Genomic DNA, 25534 nt, shown 5'->3' with positions numbered 1-25534 from the left:
AAGTGGCTAACTTAGAGGATTAAAAAACTAAAATTTTGGATTAAACAAAAATTGATAACTGTTATTAAATTTTTTTATAAAAGAACAACAATACAAAAAAAAAAAAGTTAGTTACAAAATTTTAAAATTTTCTTTTATTTACTTATTTTATGAATGTGTAGTAAGTGGCTAAATTTTAAGATTAAAAAACTACCATGCAAATTATTAACTTTTTTTTTTTCAAAAAAAAAAAAAAAAAAAAAAAAAAAAAAAAGCTACTAAGCACGCGTGAGCGAGGCTAATTTATTTTTAGATTTATACGAGGTGAGTGGAGGGAAGGAGTTAATTTTAACTATTTTTTCCCTACCAAGTCCCTTATCATTATCGCATTCGCACAACGCCTGAGAAAATTTTCAACGCTTTGGTTCAGAACAAGCACTACGCTACGGTTTGGTTTCAACTTTAAGAACAGTCAAACTAGGTTTTGGGGTTGTATCCAATGTGTTTACTTCTATTTCTAACATTTTGATCAAAGCCCATGCCATGTGTAAGAAGAATTATGTCTATGGAGGGTGCACTCCAGGTGCTCGATCAAATGCCTGTGCCTAATTTGGTTACTTTTTTCGTAGTGTAAGCCGAACCCATGACTATTCTTTGTCTTTAGTTCACAGATTTGGTTATAGTAGGCGGACGAATCATTCATCATTTATTGGATGGATTCTTCTTCTTGTACAAACAATACTAACACCAATAATAATAATAAGAAGAAGAAGAAGAAGAAGAAGAAGAGAGGCAGTTGTTATTGCATGATCTTGCCTCCTCATCCTCCTCCCAGTAAGAAAAACAAATCCGGAAAGGCAGCATTGCTTCATCTCAAACCTCTCATCTCCACATCTGAGTCTTCATACCACTCTTCCATTTCCATCTCTCTTGAGCCAAATCGACCTTTCACCATTGGTCGCAGCACTCGCCACTGCAATTTAGTCTTTGATGACCGCCGTGTCAGCAACCAACATTGCTTCATTCTCTTCGATGCTTCCCTTCTTAAGCTCTATCTTCTTGACGGGTCTTCTTTGAATGGAGTTTTTGTCAATGGGGTTAGGATTGGAAAACCCGAGGAATTGTCTGCAGGCGATGAGGTTCTCCTTATTTGCGCCAAAAATCAGTGTCTTCGCATTGGTTTTATTATTCTAAGCATTGTTTTTGAGAATAATGTGGAAGAGGATATGCTTGTTGTACAAGCGTGCGGCAATAATCGAAAAATTAACAAAAGGATTGTCGCTTATAATCCCATAGTTGGAAGGGTAGACTCTCTTCTAACTCGCTGTAGAAACATATTACAGAGTCATGACCCCATTTTGCATTTATGTGGTGCTGCTATTTACAATGACAATACGACTGATATTTCATCATTGAATTCTTTGAGCAAAGACAACAATGCTCCTCATTTTGTTCCACCACCCGGGAAGAGTTTTTATTTGAATCGCCTTGAATTTATGCACCACACTCCATTGAGTCATCATCCTGTTGTTTCCTTGCTGGAACTTCTATACCCTGTGGAAAGCCTCTCACGATTGTTTATTGCGACATTTACAAGCGACATCTTATGGTATGATTACCCTTATCTTTCCATACTTTGCCTTTTCTTTTTTTATATTATGTTGTCTAGTCAAGGCTCCCACCTCCTGAACTTTTTAATGTTTTGAAGATAGTGGGCTCAGAGTTTATTTCTGTTACAGATTTGGTGTTAGGCTTCTAATTGTGTCAATCAAAGTCCCAAACTTATGAGATTGTCTCAATATATAACTCCTATCCATATTTGTTTATCCATTTCCGTTATGTTGGGTTGTAACAAAGTATAGAAAAACTAGAAATTGATGATAAAATTTTATGTTTCACCTAGCTAATCAGTTTTGATTTTTTTGGGTAATCACTTTCTCACTCCAAGTGAAGTTTTCTACTTTTCTCGGTTTAAACTTTAAACAGAGCCTTCTCTCTCTACCCTTTCTATTCAATGGCTAACAATTTGATTTCTGAACAAGCCCTAGGTGAAATACACAGTTTAATGAATGGTTTCCTACTTTTAATTGTTTAATTATTACCTAGACATAAATGAATAACGGAGATTAACAAAGACTTCGAATTGAAATGCTTTCTTAAATTTGGGACAAATTAAAAAAACTAAAAACCTAGGATTTAATCTAAAACAAGGTATAAACTCTATGCGTTTTTATGTATACAGTCCCTTTCTATTTCATGAGTGGTAATGAATTTCATTGAAGAAAGCGCAAATAGGGGGCGCAACCCTAGTACATGGGATGTATATTGAACCTTTTTTTTTTTTGGGTTTAAAATTTTAAATAATGCACCCATTCATTTTGGGTGTATATTGCTGTTAAGCTCCTTTTTTCTTTTGGTTTCCATTTTTATATTATCTGTTAACTCCTGTTGCTTTTCTGTTTATTGTTTTGAAGTCTAAGTAAGGTTTCATGATAGGTTTTTATCATATTGTGAGATTCCTTTCCATCTGCCAGTTACAATTGCATGCCATAACACTGAGAGATGCTGGAGTTCAGGCCCTGATAAAAGATCGTCTATTCCATACCCGGAATTTCCAAATTTAGTTGTAGTGTAAGTGTCATACTCTTGTTCTTCATTCTTTTAAGAGGAAATATGTGTGCTCAGATGCCAATGGGCTCCAGCTCAAGTGGTAAATCCATGGTTGGAGGGTGATTTCATGATTTTGGCAGCATGCCAAAGTGTATCTTTTATATTAATAATTTATACTTTTCTAATGTAGTCCATGGTTGTAATAGGTATCCCCCATTCCCTGAGGCTATAGCTTTTGGTAAAGACTGCAAGAAACAAGGCATTGCTTGCCATCATCCAAAATTGCTTGTTTTACAAAGACAAGATAGTATTCGTGTTATCATTACTTCTGCTAATTTAGTGGCAAATCAGGTGAATATTAAGCCAAGGATCTTTTAATTTATGTTTTATGACGTGTTTATTGCATATTTTGCTAATAACTTTGTTATGTGAAACGAAAGACCGTACTATATGTCAAGTACTTTGTGGCTGCTTAACAAGTATGATACCGAATTTGAATGTCTCTGTGTATACTGTACACTTATTATTGAAATATTCCTTGTAGTTCAAGAGTTTTAATCTCTTGAATGTTTGCCTGAGTTTTTTATGAAGGATTTGTAAGCCATTATCTAACTCACTGGAAAGTTTAACTGGATTTGGTTGTGCCCTTTTTGTTTGATGCAATTATTTTGTATGTGTTTGCCTGATCTGGCAACTGATAGGACTATGTTAAGTATGTCTTGTAAGATTGTGGCCTTGATGGTCTCTATTTGATTGCTATATCAAATAAATTAAAAAGGGTCAACTGCACAAGCATCACCGTATGTTTTTAATTTTTGTGAGGAGCAAGAAAGGCCAGTGATGTAGAGGATAGGATTATCATATGTTTTAAATCATGCAACATTTTTTTTTGTTGTGTAATGCCCAAGTCTTTCAGGTTAATTCAAATGTTAACATGCAATGCATTAAAAGAAAAATTGGAAGACAAGAAACTGGAAGAAAATAATAATGGCTAAGCTCTAACGTTTTGCAATTGATATGTGCCATTTTTGTTTGCAGCGTGCTAGAAATTTCAATAGAATGTGTGGTTTCTTGCTTTCCAATTTGAAGGAAAGCCTTTGGTAATGGAGACTGATTTATATTTTTGCAGTTCTATTTTCTCATGTTAATTTTAGTTTGAGTTATCTTGGTAAAAACTGTTTTATTATTTATTTCTATATGTTTTATCTTTTGTATAGTGTCACTCATTGGTTGTTACGATTTTTCAGTGGAACAGAGTGACAAATACAGTTTGGTGGCAAGATTTCCCTCGCACAAGTTCTCCTGACTATTCATCCCTTTTTAGCCATATTTATCATGGGGATACAAATAAAGATTCAAAACCTGACTTTGCTGCTCAGCTGGCTGGATTTATGGCGTCGCTTTTGACTGACGTACCCAGTCAGGCCCATTGGATTGTTGAGTTGACAAAGTATGACTTTGGAGGGGCTAAGGGACATCTAATTGCTTCAGTACCCGGGATTCATTCTGACAGAGTTCCCTCTATGATTGAAACCATGCAATTCTTACCTGTGAGTGTCGTCATTTGTGTTGTGCTTGTGTTTCTCAATTGTAAAAAGCTGATTTTATAATTGTTAAAATTTCCTTATCAGTTTAACTATACATGTATAATGTATTGATTTATTGGTTTGTTTGATTATAAGATTCTGACTTTTCTTGCATATGAGTGTCTTTTTGGAAGTTGAACATCAACCTCAATCCTGGATACCAATCAAGCTTTTCCAATATTTTTTCATTCTATTGTATTTAAATCATAAGTTTGTCACGTTTTATTTCTAAATGTGCTGTGCATAGAAAGGATTTTTTTTTTTTTTTTTTTTCTCATAACTGGAAAGACTTGGCCACTGTGTGTGTTTGAAGGATGTCTGATAAGATGGGTTTAATTGTGTCATTTGGCTCTCATGACAGGCTAATCAAGCATTTAGTGTGAAATTCCTTGGTTTAGTTGAAGCATCTGTTGTTGGTTTAAGTCACCTTTTTCGAACTGCAGCAGACTCAAATGGTGCACAGCTTAAGAAACTGGCTGCTTTTCTGAGGAAATCTTGTGAAAAAGCATATGGGGTTTTGGAGATTCTTTTAATAAGAAACAAAAATGTGCCTGCAGATGCAAATGCTGTGAGCGTTTTTGTTCCTAATCCCAATGAGTTCTCAAAGGGAGGTAAGATGTACAATGCTTTATTAGGTACATGTCTACTATATAGTTTTATGCTACCGGATGGTAAATAGGAGAAGATGTGTGTTTTTAGGGTTTGGTCTTTGAGTTACGGATTTCATAAGGGAATTGTATTTGGCTGTGTTGAGTGCTTGAAAATTTTATTTTATTGGCTCTCAGTCTACCTAGATTTTGTTTCTTCTTTCTCTTCTTCTTCATGCTTGGTACTGATTTTTTCTGCCTGCAAAATATAGGTGGGAAGAGAGAGAGAGGGGGGGTGGGGGGAGGAAGTGGTGCGTATGTGTGTTCTGTTTACCATGGCTTTCCCCTGTTGTTCTATGAAACTAATTTATAATGATTAAAAAAGGGTTCTCTGTTGCGTTTCTATCATGATTTTGGGTGTTTTCCCATTGCACAATAACAATAGGTGTATTGGATATAATAACTCAATATAATAGGCATATCACCAGTAGCCATTGGGGGGTCGCTGTAGGGGAGGTACATTAATAACTCGACTGCTAAATGCTTATCATTATCTTTATGTAGTAGGTATTTCTTGTGTATGGACTGCTCTCTGGTGGGGCTTAGTTGCAGCAGGCTTCGATTAGAAGATAATCTGGGATAAAGGTAAAAGGGCCTCTGAGGTGTTATGATTTCCATGCTGCCTAAGATTTAGGTGCTATTGTCCCCTTGAACGAGATTAACATTAGAAAGCACTTGCCTTTATCATGATTGAGGCTCTCACATGGCACTAAAGAGAAGATGATGCAGGGCAACCAGAACAATTGAACAGTAAAATTAAAAGATAGGAAAATAAAGGAATATGATCTAGAAGTCAGCACCAAGGCCTGGCTTGGAGTCAACACCAAGCGGGAGAACTACTAGTAGTCAGTACCAAATAAACCAGAAGGCCATTTTTTTCATTTATCAAAATATCAACTTACTCCAAAAGGGGTACAATAGATTGGTTATATAGGGAGAACTAAACTCTAGTTCAAATTAGGAAACTCTAATTACCTTATTACAAAAATAACATTGCTTCCAAAAATTAAAATACTAATAGTGTAATAAACTACTAGGATTTCACATAAAAATACAATTGACTGGAAAACTTAGATAATACTCCCTTTGTCCCAATTTGTTTGTCCTGTTTCAGAAATCTAATTTTTAAAGGGAACATCATTTATTGTTTTATCTGCTGTATAAAAATGTATGAGTTTCCAAAACTACTACTAAATAAATTTATCAAAAAAGGTTTTGGAAATAATGTAGAAGTATAATAGGAACATTTGTAAATTAATGATTTTTAATAACAGGATAATATTTTGGGACATCCCAAAATGGAATAAATGACAAACAAATTGAGATGGAGGGAGTACTGAATTTAAATAATGGGAAAATTACAACTTAACCACTCGTGGTTGTTTAAAATTTAAGTTGCCTATCTGTGGTTTAAAATTTGGCACTTTGCCTACCTAAGGTCCATTCTGTTAGGGGTCCGCAACCCACCTTTGGACTTTCTCCAATAAAAACATAAAAAATATAACAAAACCAAAGAAAACAAGATCAAAGAGTGGCTTTGTAAAAATTTAGAAACTTGCTCAAGAACTTCAATAGAACACAAAAATTATCCAATTGAACTATTCTAGCTGATGCTAACACTCTCTACAACAATTATACATATCCAAAACCTACTAACCTTTCATACAAATTAGAACAACAATACAACAGAACTAGCCAAACACAAAAAAATAATCACTAATCAGAGATAATGGATGGAAAATTAGACAAAATCAGTGAAGAACAATGAAACATGAAACCTGAAACTCCAACCCCACCTCTCTATTCCTTCCTCCAACCCTCCATCTTTTCTCTTAACAAAACAACAAACCCACTAAAAAAATCCCAATACCTTTCTCTAAACAAAAACAACAAACCCACTTAAAAAATCCAAACTTTTTACATCATCTAATGATCTAGTCAAACGAAAACAAAAATAAGAAGTGAAAGTACCCAGCAATAGCATTTTGAACTGAACAAATGTGTGTTTTGTGTCCATCAAAATTAGAACACACTCAAATGGAACCCAAAAAATTCCAGGTGGTCCTTGTAGCAGATTATGCTCCAAATTCCTATTGATACTATCGAGGATGAGATGGTGAAGATACCACCTCAACATTACCCGATCTTCACGTTACACGCCTTCAACAACACAAATCTAACCTTCATGTTGTTTCCCCTTCTAATGCCAGATTGGAGAAAGAAAGCAGAGATAGAGAGGGAAAGCTTGAGGAAAGAGGCGGAGCAAGGAGGCCCACCACGGGTTTGGGTCGGCATGGGAGAGATTGAGTTTTAACAGATGGGGGGAAGGGAATGCCACTGCTGTTGGTGGCAGTGGCAATAAGCAACGGAGAACAAGCCTTTTAGGCTTTCGGCCAGTCTTGTTTGGCTGTATGTAGGAGAGAAAGAGAGGGAGAGAAATATGGTTACCTTGTGAGAGAGAGATAAATATCTTGTTGGTACAAATTGATATGATAGAGAGATAAAATAAAACATCATCTTTACAAGCCTAAATTGCCAGTTTTTGTGTTCCATTGAAGTTCTTGAACCAATTTTTACAAAGAGCCACTCTTTGATCTTGTTTTCTTTGGTTTTGTTATGGTTTTTTTTTTTTTTGGTTCTGTTTTTGTTTTTGTTTTTAACGGAGAAAGTCTAGAAGTGGGTTACAGACCCCTAACGGGGCAGACCCTAGGTGGGCAAAATGCCAAATTTCAAACCATAGATAAACAACTTAAATTTCGGCCAAACCACAGATGTGTAAGTTGTAATTTGCCCTTAAATAAAAGTCTTCTTGTGTCTTCTCATCAGAAGCAGTTGCCTGAATAATTGGGCTCCCCCTTTGATGTGCAATAAAGCATTTTTGTTTTTTGTTTTGGTTTTGTGGTAAATGTAATTTTATTTAAAATTTATCTAATTCTAGCGATCATGTGGAAGTGGAGCCATGGATGATCTTATCCTAGCTCAGGATAGTTTTTCTTGTTAGCATATTTGTCATTACTGTTATCTTTATCTTTCTTCAATGTGTGTTTAAAATTATAATTATTCATGTTGTTAGCTAACCAATTTCTTTGTTTCTTGCACTAGATTGCATGCAGCTTGGCTTTCTGCCTAGAAATGTTGCAAAGTGGGTTTCTCCACTGTGGGATATTGGATTCTTCAGATTCTCTGGATATGTTTGTCCTAAAGAAGCCCTTGCAGCTGCTTTAGGCAGAAACAGTGTGAAAGTACAATTGATACTGCATGTGTCTCAGGCATGCTATTTCTGCTATTTATTGGACATTTTATTTGATATGCAACTTGCAGCTTTATATAAATGGTGGCATTTTCAGTTTTGAAGTATCTACAAAAGACAAGGTGTTGACTTGTGCAGGGGCCTCATTTTCAAGATATATCAAGAATGATGCAACCTGAACATGTGATTTCATTATGCTCTCTCATTGCTTCAGTTCGAAGGTGTTCAGGCTTATGGCGATTGCAGGAGGTAATGGTAAATTCTAGATGAGTTTTTTTTGGAATGAACAATGGGGGGCTTAGAAATCTTAGGAGGGCTGTGGATCTTCTCATTAATAGTTGACACAGAACATGTTTAAATTTTCTAGTGAGGCTTTGAAATAAATTGAAGGGTTGGTTTGAGACTTCAAAATGGTGGCAAGTATCTTTAAATTTGTAAATCCATTGTTTCAGACAATGGAGTTTTTAGATCTGGTGTCCTAAATAATTAAAACAACCCAAAGAATTTGCTTGATTAATAAGTTGGTTGCATCAATCAGTTCGGTTTGGTGAACCTCTATTCTGTTACATTATTTTCAGAAGACTTGATATATATCTTCTAATTTGCTTCATTTCTACTAGGTCTTAGGTCAATATAAATGGCCAGAATCATTAGAGTCTGATTTTATCTATGGTAAGTGTATTTTGCGCAATTTTAATTTTTATGCCAACGTTTTTAAAAATATTTCCTTTCTAACATTTTCTTCTTCTTTTTTTAAGGTGCATCCTCCATTGGGTCATCAATGAGTTCACAATTTCTAGCTGCATTCTCAGCAGCTTCTGGAAAGAGATCATTGCAATCCTTTGAGTCTGAAGAGTCTGATCCAGAGGTGACTTATTAACTTTTTTGATTTTCTATAGACATGCTTGAAAATTTGAAGATACATTGATTTTAGCTGTTCACTTGTACTCTTGATAGTGGGGCTGCTGGAGTGCTAGTCAAGAATCAAAATGTCCATCCATCAGGATCATTTTTCCCACAATTGAACGGGTGAAAAATGCATGTAATGGAATCTTGCCTTCAAAACGCGTTCTTTGCTTCTCAGAGGTATGGCAGCTCTCAATAGATTATTTATCTGATTTTCTTTTCACTATCCTGTTTATAAGTTGAGTATTAAATGGGTGAGGTTATGGGTTCAAGGCCCACAAGATGCATGTATAACTTACCAAAAAAAAAATAAATAAATAAATGGGCTATGTTGGGGTTGAGTCCTGGTTGGTCAATAAGCCGGTCTTATGGCTGCATTTAAAGGCATTGGCAGCTACAAGTTGGATGGGATCCTAGGAAAAGAGAGGGAATGGGATATCATAGTTATCTTTATATTTCAAGCTTAATACTCCCATATACCTGAAAAAGCCTATATTAAAATTGCAAAAGATTCTCCTCCTTTTTGTTTATGCACCTATAAACTAATTTCCATATTGTCTAATCCATGATGATTAGTATAATCAACTGTTCATTTGATTGGAATATCCATAGTTATTAATTATATCTCGCACATGATACATTAGTATGTTACATATAAGTTTGTATGTAGAATTTTCCATATTTCTCATAAGACTGGCCATACAGCTTGTGTTCTAACATATAACTTACATTCATAATTCGATTATCTTTACCAATTTGTAAGAAAGAATACTGTAATGTAATATTTTCTCGGCGTTTCTTAAAATCGCAAAAAAGAAGATAAATTTAATTAGGGGGTCTCTTTTTATCTTTTACATTTGTTTCTCACTTTTATTGTTACATAAATTTAATGCGAATTTATATGTTCTCTTTTGTGGCCGATCGTGATTAGTCTGTTAAGGATCTAAAGTCTACCCCAAAGTTTTGGGATTAAGGCTTGGTTGTTGTTGTTGAGTAATTATTAGGTAAATTGAAATAGTAGACATGGTATTCCTCACCAATAAATACAAGCCAAATATTTGACCTTTTCATATTACTTCTTTAGTCCATGTCATATTTTTATATTCAAAATCATGCATTTATTTGAGTGGACTACCATGTTATTTCACTTCTAGAGTATCTAATAATTTTCCGTTGTTATGTACATTGGGAGACTATTGAATTGAGGGATAGATTCAGTTTTCAAAATGTTGAATTTTTAAACTTTTGGAACACAAAAATATGCTTAACACATCTTATATTTTGGAGTCTATTTTTTATTTTTAAATGAAGTATCTAAAAGTGCACATTAAAATACTTCTTCCTTCTCATTTTGTTTGTCCACCTTAAAAAATCCATGCTTTTAAGGGGCATCATTTAATGCATTTTCTTTGAATTAAAAAGTTATTAGTTTCCAAAATTGCCCATTTTATGTTAAACTTAAAGCAATGAAATATTAACTTTTCAAATAAAATAAACGGTATTACGGTAAATTAGGAAAGTGATGAAAACTGTATCTACTGGCTTTTGAAAGTAGACAATATTTTGGGACTTCTCGAAATTTAATAGTGAATGAATAATCTAGGATGGAGGGGGTATGAATATGATAGATGGTTGTGACCACCATTATATTTCAGGTTTGTAAACATATGTGAGCAGTCTATGTCTAGTGTCTTTCCTTTTAATCTGTCATACATTTTATCCTAAGTTTGTTTATTTGTAATTTTCTAAATAGAGAACATGGCAAAGGTTGAGGACTGCAAACATACTTCATGATGCTGTTCCTCATCCCCACAATAGAGTAGGACATCCAATGCATGTCAAGGTAAGAATATTTCCTCATTTTAAATGAATTGAATTTTTGTTTTATTGAAAATGTTATGAATTTGGTATCTGTTTTCCTTTTTCTTTTTTTAATCTTTTGATGTGGCATTATCATGAAAGTTGATGCTTTGAAGAGGTCAAGTTGAACAATAAATAAGTTTATGGTTGAGAGGATGTCTTATTCTCCAACTATTATTTGTATGAACCCTTAAACATTTATCAACATGGCTACTCTTATGAAATTAGATTGGGTAACTCAAAATAAGTCATGAGATGAATTAGGCAGCTGCTGGAAGAATGTGTGGCATAGAATGCTTGTTTTAGGAATGTAATATAGAACCTTTTAGCATTAATGCGTAATTAACTTTGAATATTCTGGAACATAAAGCTTTGTGCCCTTTTTTCTTTCATTGTAGCCATCAGTAGCAGAGCCAGCTAATTTTTTGGCAAGGGTGCCCTCCTGTGAAAATTCTAAAAATAAAAGGTTATATGTATGAAATCCTATATAGGGTGGGGGTTCTTCAAATCGCAAGGGGCCATTGCAACTGATAGCCCCAGAATCCTCTTCTTAAGTCTCATTTTTAGTGACTGTACAAGAGTAAGATGATTTAATCCTGGACCATGAGTTTTATAACTTGCTTCCTTTCTCTCTCCTTTTAAAAGGCCAACTTACCATATTCCTTTATTATTCCATGACAGCTAAGAATTTAAGACTGACTTTGCTTCTGCAAAAAATAAATGATGATGCTGGATATGCACTGCATCTTCTCTAATGATTATCAGTCATCATTTGCTTATTCTTATGCTGAATCTCTCATGTACTTATTGGGATCTAGTTGTGTTCACCTGTCATTTTCTGTTGTAAGCTCTGGTTTCCTTGCAATCTTTATAATCTGATCATCATCATCTTTTATTTTTTTATTTTATATATATATATATATGTACGTATGTATATATTCTTTTTTATATAATATGAAAAAAGTTTCATTAAAGTGCAAACCAGATCAGATTCAAGCTGTGATGCAGCCAGCTTAATATGATTAAGAAGGATGTCTTAAGTATTTTTGCAGAATTACTGTTTATCCTGTTTTGGGAAGTATTTTTGCAGAGTTACTAGTAAGTCTTAAATCTTAATGTGAGTCAAGAAAGCTTATCTGACCTTTTGGCTTCATGCTTTTGGAATTAGGGATTAGTTATTGTGCAAGCTGTCCTAGAGAATTGAGTGCTATAGAAGTTAGATCTGGCTAATGTAAAGCAATCTGTGCTGATTAATTTATCTCTATTTGAGAGAATTATTCTATAGCCCTACTTTGGATATGTGTCTTTTCATGTACTTCTATTTTCCTATTTCTTTCCCTTTATCAGTTCCAAGTTCCAACAGGTCTTTTGGGTACTGTGGATTGAATTATTTGGTATCAGAGCCCGTGGGATTTACTAAGGTGTGATTTCTGTGAAAATGGCTGGTTGAGGGCATGGTAGAAATCCTATAGAACAATTGACTGATCCCAATTCTGGTGCCTCTGATGTTGAACAGTTGAACAACCATTTCTGAGATTATCCTCATTTTGGCTGTACACCCTGGTATAAGCCTACTTGAAGCCATCCTCCACATTCTTCAATAAGATACAAAGAACATGCCCACTGAAGCCTCAATTTTGTCCAACACCCTTCTATCCCACATTAGCAGTATGTTCCCTTGCTGTATGAAAAGCTTGTACCGCCACCTAGTCTATAAAAGGGTTACCCAAAGGCTTCTAAGTTCTAAAAATATACTGCTCCATTTTATGAATCTTTTTCTGTTGTAAGCAAACTAAATTACATTTCTACTCCTTAATCACATTCTTCACCACTGCTCTCTTGTTGCGGTTGTTCAACCCTTGAAAGTTCCATATAATAATTCACAGCTTCATAAAGACAATTTTATTATGCATGCCACCAGTTCTAAAAAACACTATTCACAGCACAATGGGCTGATGTCATCCTTTCCTGCTAAATCGTCAAATGCACTCCCCAAAAACCATTCCAATAATTTGATCTCCCCAACTTCGCAACCAGACAATGGTGTGATTATTGAGGGGCTCGGTAATCGTGAGTGAAGCTTTCATCACCAAGCAGTACTCTAGGTTCGATTGCAAACCCAAAACCACCTTGGAGTTAATTGGGGTCTTGGTTGACCCAAGGCCTAGGTCAATTCGTGGTTCGGGGAAGGGATTGATCCACCAAGTGGACTGCCTGCTACTCTTTGGGTCTCCCTCACCACTGAGCTTTATCCCCTTGACTCTCCTTCATTGAGATTTCGTTAGCCTGCTTGTCAATAGTCGACTCAACCTCATGTGTCATTCCCTCATTTTCCTCTGCCTTCATTGCTATCAACGAGCTTGTTTCCACAGTATCACTATTGGAACAAGCCAATATCCCCAATATATGCTCAAACACCAAGTTACCCAATAAAATGGTTAGTCCTTAAAATTTTGGGTCAGTTTTAGAATCCTTAGTTGCGTGTTTCGTTCCAGCAGGCTCACTTATTTTATTTGGGTTGGTCTGGTAAGCTAGATGCTTGCCTTCTTGTTCAACTACTACCCATGATATATTTTTTTTAAAGAATTATATGCATGGATTCACAGTTTTTCTGGGGTTTAGAGGTTTTCAGTTGTACTTGTTTGCAGCAAACAGCCACTCTACTTTGTTTTTGCCCTTATGTTGGTAAAAGCGCAAAGCAATAGGCCTTTAACACCCTTTGCTTCTAAAGCAAAATGTATTTGCATAAGTGCATCTATGATGCACTTTTTGGAGCTTTTTCAACAACGGTGGAGCACACCTCTTTTTTTTCTTTTTTCTTTTTTATATAAAAAAATATTTAAATAAAAAATCAGTTATTAGAGATTAGGGCTTGTTGCGATAGCTAGTGCCTTCCACCAAAAGTGACAAGTCGCAGTTTCGATAATAGGAATCAACCTCTCCAAACTAAATTGGGGGTAAAACTGTCTACCATGACCTCTCTCAAACCCGGCAAAAGTGGGAGCTCTGTGCATTGGGTATGTCCTTTTAAAAAAAAAAACAAATCAGTTATTAAATGCAATCACGGGATCTTACTGGTATTAATATACACTCTTGATTTCTTGTACACTGATCAATTTTGTGTATGATATTATATACACAAAGATCACCCCTAACCTGTCCCACCACCACACAACACCATATGGAAAACTCCCAAGCCAATGACAAGGTTTCCCTTTTCCCATTACGTCTCTCTCTCTCTCTCTCAATCCAGTGGTTAGTTTCTTTTTGTTTTTCAAAATTTTTCTTGTTCTTTGTAGTTAACCCCGAAATCCAAACCGCCCCATATTTTTTTCCTTCATCTTCCTAATTTCTCTTGAAACCCACTTTTTTAAATCTCCCTTTTCATCAAATAATAAAATTACTCATTAAAAAACAAATATTTGTATCTTATCTATCAAATATCATGGTTGTGTATATTTTGTTAATCACAATAGAATTATATAAAATGCTATCTTTCAATTTTGTTGGATTAGTTGATCCTTCCCAATGGGATAAGAGAATTCTTATTATTTTGTTGCTTACTATTCTCTTTGCTTCTCTTAATTGAAGAAATAATTATTTGATTGTCGTATTGTCCAGTAATAATTGCGTCAAATTTACTAAATTATATATATTTTTTTTAAATTTGCACATTACTTCAATTAGGTTTGCATTTGCACTTAGCTCCTTGGCTCTAAGATGCATTTGCGCTTAAGTGTGGCCCACGGTTTTACCAACACTGCCATACCCCCCAAAGGAATGTCAACCTTTTTTTAACACTAACTACTTCCTCTGATCCAGCGGTAGGCCAATTCCAATGCCCATTCAAGGATAAAACTTGAAAATTTTGCAGAGGAATTACTTGCTGGGTCATATTTGATTCTATGGCCATAGCTTTCCAGCAATTTCCCATCTAGATGCCAATGGTCATGCCTGTTAAGGTTTTTCTAATGAATTAAGCAGAAAGTGATGTGGGTCACTTCAAGGGGACCTGACCTCCATGGAAGAGAAGAGAGAAAGAGAGAGAGATAGAGAAAGTAACTGAATGAGTATTATTCATCAATGCCTATCTGTTACAAGTTTATGCCCCTTATACCTGTGGACCCTTCTAACTAAACCATGGTCCACTAACTACCTCCTTAATCACTCATCCCTTTATTAACCAATGTAACAATCATTAACCCATAGTAACTAACTATTAACCCATTGTAACTAACTATCTGTTACAACCAATACAAGCTCATCACACCCAATGATATAGACTCCTAACATTACCTCTCCCTTTTACAGCACCTTGCCCACAAGGTGAGGGAAAGAAAGTTGCAACTGATGTAGAGACTCCCAGGTTGCATCTTCAGGTGAGGCACCTAACCACTGCACCAACACTTCAGTTATGACTCTGGATCTCAAGGACTTACTCCTGGTCTACAGAATTGCAACAGGTTCCGTATACACTTGCCCTGAATCATCTGCTGGAGGCAAGGTAGGTAAGGGTGTGACATGTTGGCCTAATTTCAACTTCAAACACGACACATGGAACACAGGGTGGAGCTTTGATTCTGGGGCAGTTCCAACTTGTAAGACACAGTCCCTATTCTCTTCAACACCTTAAATGGTCCAAAGTATCTTGGAGACAACTTCCACTTTCCTTTGTAAGCCAATGACTGCTGCCTGTAGGGTTGCAACCTGAGGAAAACCCAATCCCCTACTACAAAGGACCTCTCTTGCCTATGTTTATCTGCTTGTGTCTTCATCCTGCCTTGAGCAGCAGCCAAATGATCCCTTAAGATGTTCAGAACATCCTGCCTCTGACTTAGCAAGGAATCTAGCGCAGCCACCCGAGTTGTGCCAGGAACATAACTGTGAAGCTTAGGGGGAGGAAAACCATACAAGGCCTCAAAAGGAGTTAGCTTCAAACTGGTGTGGAAGGAGGAGTTAAACCAGAATTCTGCCAAGGGTAACCAAGAAGCCCACTGATGAGGTCTATCATTGGTAAAAGCCCTCAAGTGTTGTTCCAAGCATTTGTTCACTATCTCAATCTGCTCATTTGTTTGAGGGTGATAGGCAGTGGACATTGCTAGAACAGTGCCTTGTAGTTTAAATAGCTCTGACCAAAACAAAGAAGTAAAAGTTGCATCTCTGTCACTGACAATGGAAGAAGGCATTCCATGTAGTTTGAAGAGATGTTGCATGTAGAGAGAAGCAATTTTGGCTGCACTATAGGGATGTGAGATAGGAACGAAATGCACATACTTAGTTAATCTGTCCACCACCACCAAGATAACTTCAAACCCCATAGATTTAGGAAGGCCCTCCACAAAATCTAGGCTCACATCAGTCCAAGGGGTATTAGGAATAGACAATGGTTGAAGCAGGCCAGCTGGAGAAGAGGTATCAGATTTGATCCTCTGACAAGTATCACAATCTCTGATAAATTTCTTAAGGTCAGTCTTCATCCCTTTCCAATAAAAATCACTCTTTGCCCTTTGATAAGACTTTAAGAACCCCGAATGACCTGCTAAGGGACTACTATGGACATGATGCAGAAATTGAACCTTAAGGGGGCAAGGTGGACCAATGTAAAACGTTCCTTTGTAAAATAACAATCCATTCTGAAAAGTGAAACCCTTAGGTGGAGTCCCTGCCTGGACAGCAGCAATAAGTTGTTGGACAGATTCATCCAAAGAATAACTATCTTGCAGCACCTTCAACCAAGTAGGATCAAGGACTGTCAAAAGCATTAGGCAACTTGCTTTGGAATCAAAAATAGAAGCAGAAATAGAAGTAGACAGATCAGGAGCAGGTCCAAAAGTTTGTGATAAGGCATCTGCCACCCTATTATCACACCCTTTTTTATATTCCACCACAAAGGCATATCCCAAGAGTTTGGCAAGCCACTTCTGTTGAGATGGTGTAGCAATCCTCTGTTCCAACAAGAACTTAAGGCTTTGATGATCAGTCTTCACCACAAAAGGCCTACCCAACAAGTAAGACCTCCATTTTTTAACTGCAGAAGCTAAAGCCATTAACTCAGTTTCATAAGTAGATAAATGAAGGTATTTATCTTTCAAAGCTTGACTATGGAAAGCTATTGGTCTCTAATCCTGCATTAACACAACTCCCAAACCCTTCCCTAAAGCGTCACACTCAATGATGAATGACCTAGAAAAATCTGGGAGAGCCAGCACAGGGGGCTGAGTCACAGCCTCCTTTAGCTTTGTAAAAGCTTCCAAGGCCTTATCATTCCAATGGAAGGAATCCTTTTTTAGGAGATTAGTCAAAGGTTTGGCAATGGCCCCATACCCCTTAATGAATTTCCTATAGTATCCAGTCAGCCCTAAAAACCCTCTCAAAGCCTTGACAGAATTAGATATAGGCCACTGAATCATAGCTGAAATCTTCTTGGAATCTGCCCCGACACCCTCCCCAGAGATGACATGACCCAAATATTCAACTTCAGTACATTATATTTTTTGAAATATAATGTAGTAAATTTAATAATTGATTTCAAATTTACTACATTATATTTCAAAAAATGCACGCTTTATTTCAATTAGGTGTGCGCTTGCAATTTGCCCCTAGGCTCTAGGATGCATTTGCACTTAAGTATGGCCTACACTTTTACCAACACTACGTCACTGCCATACTTTAATACTAATTAATTCATCTGATCTTGCATTACGCCAATTCTAGTGCCCATTAGAGATAAAACTTGACAATTTTGTGGAGGAATTACTTATCGAGTCATATATGTCAATAACTATAGTTTTCTAGCAATGCCATTTGGATGCAAATGGTCATGCCACTTGAAAATATGTTCACCATCCCCTACTTGAAGCTTCAAAAGCAGCCTTCTTTCCTCAAATGGAGTTTTTTACCTCCAACCCCATGAGCTGTCATCTTTTTTTTTTTTTTTGGTTGGTAAAATAATATTTCTTTATATACTTCATTCTGAAGTAATCCCTAATTCTGCTTCTGTGGCCGTGATTTCTTCATTCTCAATTTCCATCCTCATCATGTTGTCCTTTCTTTTTTATTTTATCTACATTTTAAATTTACAACATCAAATCAGGTGCAGAAAGGATTCAGTTTCTGCTTAATGTTTTAATCAGTGTGTAAAGGAAGAATAACAAAGCATATGCATATCATACACTGTTGTTAGTGCAATTACATGAAGTACAGTAAGAATGCACCTCTTTGAGTTGCATCTTTAACTTGAAGTTTGCATTTGATCTTATGTTCAAGTATTAGTTCGATCCTCAAAATTGTGGTCACCTTTGTTGATATCATCTAATGCTTGTAGACATTGGTGTATATAAAAAGTAAATGCTAATGTGTAAGCAGGTGGCACGGAGACGCTTCCAGTCTAAGATGGATGCACCTTCATCTGGTTGGGTTTACTGTGGGTCACATAATTTCAGTGCAGCTGCTTGGGGACGACCAATTTCCAATTCAGGTAGTCAAGCCAATAGACTTGAGAAGGGCAACTCTTCTTTGGGTTTGAGGCTTCACATATGCAACTATGAACTTGGGATCATATTCATCTTTCCCCCAACAAAGACGAAAGGCGACACTGGCGAAAACTGTTCAAACTTGGATGATGTTGTTTTGCCTTATGTTGTGCCTGCTCCAAAATATGGTTTCAAAGATAGGCCAGCAACAATGCAAGCTATGAGGGAGGCATTAGCTGAACTTACTAAGCAAGAGAGAGAAAAATTTGCAGAAATAATTGCTACAGAAGAAATGGTGGAAGAGATCTTGGATGAAGAGGAGGAGGAAGCAATTGAGGAAACTAGTTATGCTGTAGAGGAGAAGGAAGATGAGAAGGTTTATGCGGAGCAGTTGTGGAGCCAAGTTGACTCATCACAGAGTTGCTGATGCTGAATAATAATTATTATTATTATTTATTATTTATTTTATATAAAATAGAATTTCAATTCTAGCATAATCTAAGTGTATATATGTATAAAGCTCCTTCTTGAAAACTTGAATCCCGGCTCTTACCTCCCGCACTCCATAAGTATTTATACTTGTAGAGTGATCACCACACCAAAGGTGCACGGTGGCACCGAATAATTATTAAGGGAAAGAGTTTTGAGTCACTGTTGGGAGCATAATTCACTACTAATACTTAAGTTGCCAGTGATGTATGCATTATAGCTGTTTTTTTCCCGTTATGAAAGATATATCCATCCACCTACATGTATTGTGACTTGTGAGAGTGGTATATATAATTTTTTTTTTATTTTTTTATTTTTTTATTTTTTTTATGGTGGTACATACAAATATTAAAAATGTAACTCTTGCCCAATATGAAGTTCCACATACCTTCTTGTCTTTCCATATTCATTATTGTTTACCCCGGTTATTGATGCACCTAGGGCTGTCCAACCCACCCGGCCACCCGCCCAACCCGCCCGTACTTGACTGGCGTTCACCCGATCCGATTGCTCCAGTGGTCGACCGTGGGTCTCGAGCTCCAAAACCTTATGCCGGCGGGTTGGTTTCGAGTCTCCTTGTTCAAAACCCGTGAAAGACCCATCCAAAGACATCAAATTTTGACAAATTCTCTAGCAATTCCGACGAGTTTTCAGCTTGATTTGGCAAATTTTGGCGACCAAAACAATTAGATCCGGTTTAGATACACCAGATCCGGCGATTCTCGACACGTTTTGGGGGACAAATCATCGGATTTGACGAAATCTTCACTGGATCTTAGCCGGATTGGGCGAGATCTCGCCGATTTTGGCCGTTTTTCTGTGTTTTTCGTCGGGTTTCAGCCTCACCCGAAACAGATGCCATCCGCTGGCAAACCAACCAGCGAAACTCAACCCTCTTAACGGGTTGGTTGCGGGTTGAGAATCTGCCCACCCGATCTCTTACAGGTTGGTTGCGGGTTGAGCACAAACCCGACCCGCCCGACCCGTGGACACCCCTAGATGCACCACTACACAGAATTATAGACCTCAGAGGTCAGAGCTACCTCTTGGAATTCACAAAGTTTAACCCAAATAAATAAATAAATGCAATTCCAAGATTTTGCATTCTTTTCTAAACTCTCTACTTGTATTACTTTATTAGAATATGTAAAGTTGTATAAAAATGCATAGTTAATAGGCGAAAATACACTTTTGGTTTCTATATTTTGGGTCAATTCTTGATTTGGTCCTTAAATTGATTTCACTCTTAGGTCAGTCCTTAATTTCAAAAAATCATTTTTATTTTGGTCCTTACCATCAACCCAGTAACAGAAAAATTTGAGATGGCAAACGAAGTGTATAGGTGGCATGTTGGATGCTAATGTGGCAAATAAAATGATATTAAAAAAATTTATTTTGCTTTTAAAAATGATAAGTCAGTATTTTAATTAATAAAAAAAGAAATTTAAACTAAAAAAATTTAAAAAATTTTCAATCTTAAAGATTGAGAAAACATTATAGAAACTATTTCAATTTTTCTTGAACTTTCTTAAGAAACAAACATTAAATTAACACCCCTTCTCATTCTAGGTTGGCGTGTCTGTGTTCGTATCTATTTCATTTTCTTCTTTCTTTTAAGATGAGCCAAAAAAGAAAAATCAAAACAAAAATAACTTAATAAATAAATCTTCTTGGTGAGTGTTTTTGTGTTTGTATCTTTCTTCTTTTCTTTTTCTTTTCACATGTGTGTTTCCTTCTCAGTTTTTTTTTTTTTTTTTCCTTTCAGATCCTCTCTTTCTCTCTCTTTCTGGGTGTGTATTTGTGTTTGTATCTTTCTTTTTCTTCTTTCTTTGTTCAAGCTTTCAATCTCCCTCTCTTTCTTAATCTCTGACTTTTTCTCTCTCTTTCTAAACCAGACTCTCTAATCTCTGGGTTTTCCAGTTTTCCGTGGGGGTGGGTGGTCGGTAATAGAGGTGGAGATCGGTGGTCGGGGTGGAGATCAGTGTGGCCATGGGTCTTGGATTGTGGGTTTGGTTGGAGACGGAGATGGTTGGGTTTCAATGGGGGTGGGTTGTGGCCGTGGAGATCGGTGTGGCCTTGGAGATTGGTGTGGGTCTGGGATTGTAGGTCTTGGATTTGTGTTTACAGCTTTGGTTGGAGGTGGGGTTTTTATAGGTTTCCGTGAGGGTGGGTGGTTAGTAGTGGAGGTGGAGATCAGTGTGGTTGTGGGTCTTGGTTTCATGTTTACAAATTTGGGTCTTGGTGAGTTTGGTTTCATGTTTGTAGTTTTTTTTTTTTTTTTTTTTTTTTTTTTAATGTGGATTTGTATGTTTATTTTTTGGATTTATTCGGTTTGATTTACTAGAGGTTTATGGGTTTGATTTCTTGGATTTATTGGGTTTGATTTGGGGAAGAACATGAAGCATGAAGTTCATGTTTTGCGGAAGAAAAACACTGTTCTTCCAAAAAAAATAATGAAAAGCGAAAAAGAGAAAAGAGAAAAAAAAGATTTATGTTTTTAAAAAATTTATTTCATAATTTGTTTTTTAATTGTTTGAGGTAGCTTTTTTATTTATTAAAATGCTGACATGGATGCTGACGTGGTATTTATTAATATTATTTTAATAGCCACATTAGCATCTAACATGCCACCTATGCACTCTGTTTGCCACCTCAGATTTTTTTGTTACAGGGTTGACGGTAGGGGCCAAAATAAAAATGATTATATGAAATCAGGGACTGACTTAGGAGCGAAATCAATTTAGGAACCAAATTGAGAATCGGCTCAAAATGTAGGGACCAAAAGTGTATTTTCACCTAGTTAATATTGTAACTGTGTAAATTTTTACTAACACAATTTATTTTTATTTTACATTTAATTTTTAATTCTTTCTTTACGTATTCTAATTGTTGAATAGTTATGTACTTTACTAGAGGTCATATAGACACATACCTTTGATAGAACAGATCACCAAATTGCCGGATCTTATTCTTTACTTGCTTTATGAACTCCTCATGATTTCTTTGTGGAACACCTCCAAGTTGTAGGAGAGGCTACTAGAGTCTCTCCTAATTTTCACACTCCAAATTCTAGGGAATAGTAGATGGTGTCCCAAAGAGATGGCTTATTTTGAGATAGCACTAAAAAACTATACGTATGTTCACTCACTGTATCTCTTATTAATCTGACTGATGTAAGAGTATTTTAAATATCAGTAAAGATTCCCTTACTATCAGATATATGTGATCCCTAAAAGATCTTATCTGTTAAATTTAAATTATTCCACTACTGATATTGATAACTCATACCAATATTAGTTAGTTTTAATTTAAACTTACTTATCAAATAACCCATGTGGATGATCCACGGGCCATGGTTTATGGGTTGGATCAAAACCAGCCCAATTTCTAACATCTCTCACTCATCCATACTAGGTACTACAGTAAGAACTGGCTCCTCTCAATCTCTTGTCTAATCCTCTCTTTATACAGAAAAATGGAGTGTGTGACCTGACGAGAAGGTGTAGGGTAGGAGTACTACATTAAGTCACCATCTAAACTAGCATAGTACATCACTTATAATATCTCGTCTATGCCCCAGATTATTTGATCACACCCGATTAAGTTTCTTTAATCCCTCATGAGTTCAAAACTCAAAGTAACACTTGATCTTATACCATATAATATGCTTATGATTATGTTGAAAAACAAATTCCTCATAATCGCCTGGGCTATGAGCCATAAAATCAATGGTGTGTTCTAAATAATCTTCTCCAAACACTCATGTCAATTCATTCACACTTGACCGCTATCCTAGACATGCTCCACGAGACTGTATATATAATGGTCCTAAGATGACATGCTAAAGCAACGACATCAAACATTCACTTCATGACATAGTTTTAGGTCGAAAAAAGGGCACATAATGGACCATGTAATGGTCGACTAGGGCTCACATAGTGATAGAGTAGGGATCTATCCAATCACTCACTTAATTGGTTGACTATAGCATATACAATATAATTAGTATGCTACGGTGGAGCGCCCACTCAACTAGGCTTGTCACACTTAAACATCGTACAAATCTTAGTCCAATTGCCACAATGGCAACCAACCTGAGTTTCTCAGCACAGTTACACATCAAGTTCCTATACAAGATCTCACATTTAACTATATTTAGGCTTCATGAAGTTGTGGATACACTTCAAGTGTGTCTCCCATAAGTCTCATCTTAGCCTAGTTAAGGTGGCATTCATTATATTATCTTGCACACCTCCCTAAGCGTTAAGATGATCACTTATTTGATTTAACAAAAAACAAAGTGATCACTATGTCTCATCCTGCTTGCGACTCAAGCGCTAGGGTGATCGTCTATGTGAGTAGAGCGATCTAAGCATGGTGACATATTCTCAAATAATGTGTGCTCAGTATGCAATATCAATCACATCACAAGATGAATCAAAATGAATAACATCATTATTGCATAAAGTATGAATAAACATAAATGTCCATAAGGTATCCAAAAACATATCAAATCCTACAAAGTCCCAAACTCCTAACATGAGCCTGAAAGGCATTTCTAGCATTGGTTTTAGTAAATGGATTAGCCACCATCTTGCTAGTGGAGATATGTTAGAGGATCACCTCTTCTTGTGTAATAGCAAGACGAATGTAGTTATAACAAGTCTATATGTGTTTGCTTTTGCTATGATACTTAGGATCTTTAGCATGAGCCTAGGCTACCATACTATCACAATACATCTTTACAGCTTCATTTGCAAGAGATGTCACCCTTAGACTTTGGAAAAATCTCTTTAACCAAACAGCTTCTTGTGCTGCTGCTGAACAAGCAACATACTCAGGCTCCATTGTGGATAAAGCAATGCAAGACTATTTCTCACTACACCAAGAGATAGTAGCACCACTAAGTAGAAATGCATAACCTGTAGTAGACTTGCGCTCATCTCTATCATTGGCCCAGTCAGCATAAGAATAACCTCTCAATCTCAAATCTCCATTGTCATAACCCGAACCTAACTATAAAGATAGGCATGTGACAGTACAACTGCCACATGCTTATAAAGGAAGCACCCTACAAGTGTGCAAGGCCTTCTTAACAACTAAAATTTATCCTAAAAAATTAAATCAAGTAAATCCAAAATACCTCAACAATTTCTTTATGAATAGATCTCCAATAATTTAATAGGAACAAAATCCAAACCTCATGTACATAATGCCAATTGGCCAATAAATATAAAATTATTAGAAGACCATCTAATCCCAAAATCACTAAACTTCTTTTTTCTGCTCACAACACAACATCAAAACTACCAAAAACTTGTTATTCTTCACAATCTGAAACTAGAGGGGAAAAAGGGGTGAGCTGACAACTCAATAAGTAACCAAAATCCTAATAAGTTCTATCAAGCAATAGATCTGTAAAGTATAAGATGTAATATATATTTTCAAACTTATAATATACTATGTGTTTTCAAAATACTGAAGAGGTTTCGTAGTCTTAAAATAATAAGTTGCACATAGATCACATACTTTAATCTTACAAATATATCATAGATGGTTTAGAAAAGGGTCAGTTTTCTATACATCAAAAACTATAACTTACAATAGGTTCCAAAAACACATAAACAGTTTTAGGGTCTTAAAATAGTTCAAATACTCAAACATTTCCAAAATCACATATGTAGTTTTAAGGACTCAAAATAGTTCAAATATTTAAACGTAATTCATATTCTTAACAATCTTATAACTATGGTCATGCTATATCCCTGTGACTGGGCATAGCAATAGATCTGCAAAGTAATAAGATATAATATGAGTCTTCAAAAGTTATGATATACAATGAGTTTTCAAAAATAACTAAAGAAGTTTCATAGTCTTAAAATAATAAGTTGCAAATATGTCATATACTTTAATCTTACAAATATATCATAGATGGTTTAGAAAGTAGTCATTTTTCCATATATCAAATCTATAACTTACAATAGGTTCCAAAAATATAGAAGTAATTTTAATGACTCAAAATAGTTCAAATATTCAAATGTAATTCATATTCTTAACAATCTTATGACTATGGTCACACTATATTCTCGTGACTGGGCATAGCAATAGATCTGTTAAGTAATAAGATATAATATAGGTCTTCAAAAGTTATGATATACTATGAGTTTTCAAAAATAACTAAAGAAGTTTCATAGTCTTAAAATAATAAGTTGTAAATAGGTCACATACTTTCATCTTACAAATATATCATAGATGGTTTAGAAAGTAGTTAGTTTTCCATATATTAAAGCTATAACTTACAATAGGTTCCAAAAATACATAAGCGGTTTTAATGACTCAAAATAGTTCAAATATTCAAATGTAATTCATATTCTTAACAATCTTATGATTATGGTCACGCTATATTTTCATGACTGGGCATTAGAGTACCAATGAATAACCCCAATTGACTGGGTATTAGAGCAACAATGAATAACCCCCATTGGTTTGGGTATCAGAGTACTAATGAATAAACCCCATTGGCTGGGTATCAGAATAAATTCATAGTCAGATAGTTCATAATCATATATATGAAATCATATTTTCTAACAAAAATATATCTTATTCAAGCATGTATATAAAAATCATATACTCAGTATTAAAATATATTTGTAATAATCCTTTACTTGAAATCAGTAATACAATAGAAATAAAAATTCTCACAATTATAAACAGTGTTCAATAGTTAAAAATACA

The 25534-nt window shown here is 35.6% G+C and overlaps 1 protein-coding gene across 3 annotated transcripts; it reads left to right on the top strand.

Moving 5' to 3' along the window:
- The first annotated feature begins 320 nt into the window (after nt 1-320).
- On the top strand, nt 321-19001 carry LOC115963787. Of its 3 annotated transcripts, none has more exons than XM_031082952.1 (12): nt 321-1588; nt 2476-2610; nt 2796-2940; nt 3837-4139; nt 4537-4786; nt 7925-8091; nt 8211-8321; nt 8693-8744; nt 8831-8940; nt 9030-9158; nt 10732-10821; nt 18204-19001. In XM_031082952.1, exons 1-12 carry the CDS (start codon nt 693-695, stop codon nt 18735-18737), a joined length of 2922 nt encoding a protein of 973 aa, XP_030938812.1. In that variant the 5' UTR covers nt 321-692; the 3' UTR covers nt 18738-19001. The 3 variants fall into 3 exon arrangements, with proteins under 3 accessions (XP_030938812.1, XP_030938814.1, XP_030938813.1); XM_031082954.1 differs by lacking the exon at nt 18204-19001 and adding an exon at nt 11237-11467; XM_031082953.1 differs by lacking the exon at nt 10732-10821.
- The last annotated feature ends 6533 nt before the right edge of the window (nt 19002-25534 follow it).

Source organism: Quercus lobata, chromosome 10 (assembly GCF_001633185.2).
Source record: "Quercus lobata isolate SW786 chromosome 10, ValleyOak3.0 Primary Assembly, whole genome shotgun sequence".
Classification (NCBI taxonomy): domain Eukaryota; kingdom Viridiplantae; phylum Streptophyta; class Magnoliopsida; order Fagales; family Fagaceae; genus Quercus; species Quercus lobata.
This window is presented reverse-complemented; position numbering and strand designations above follow the sequence as displayed.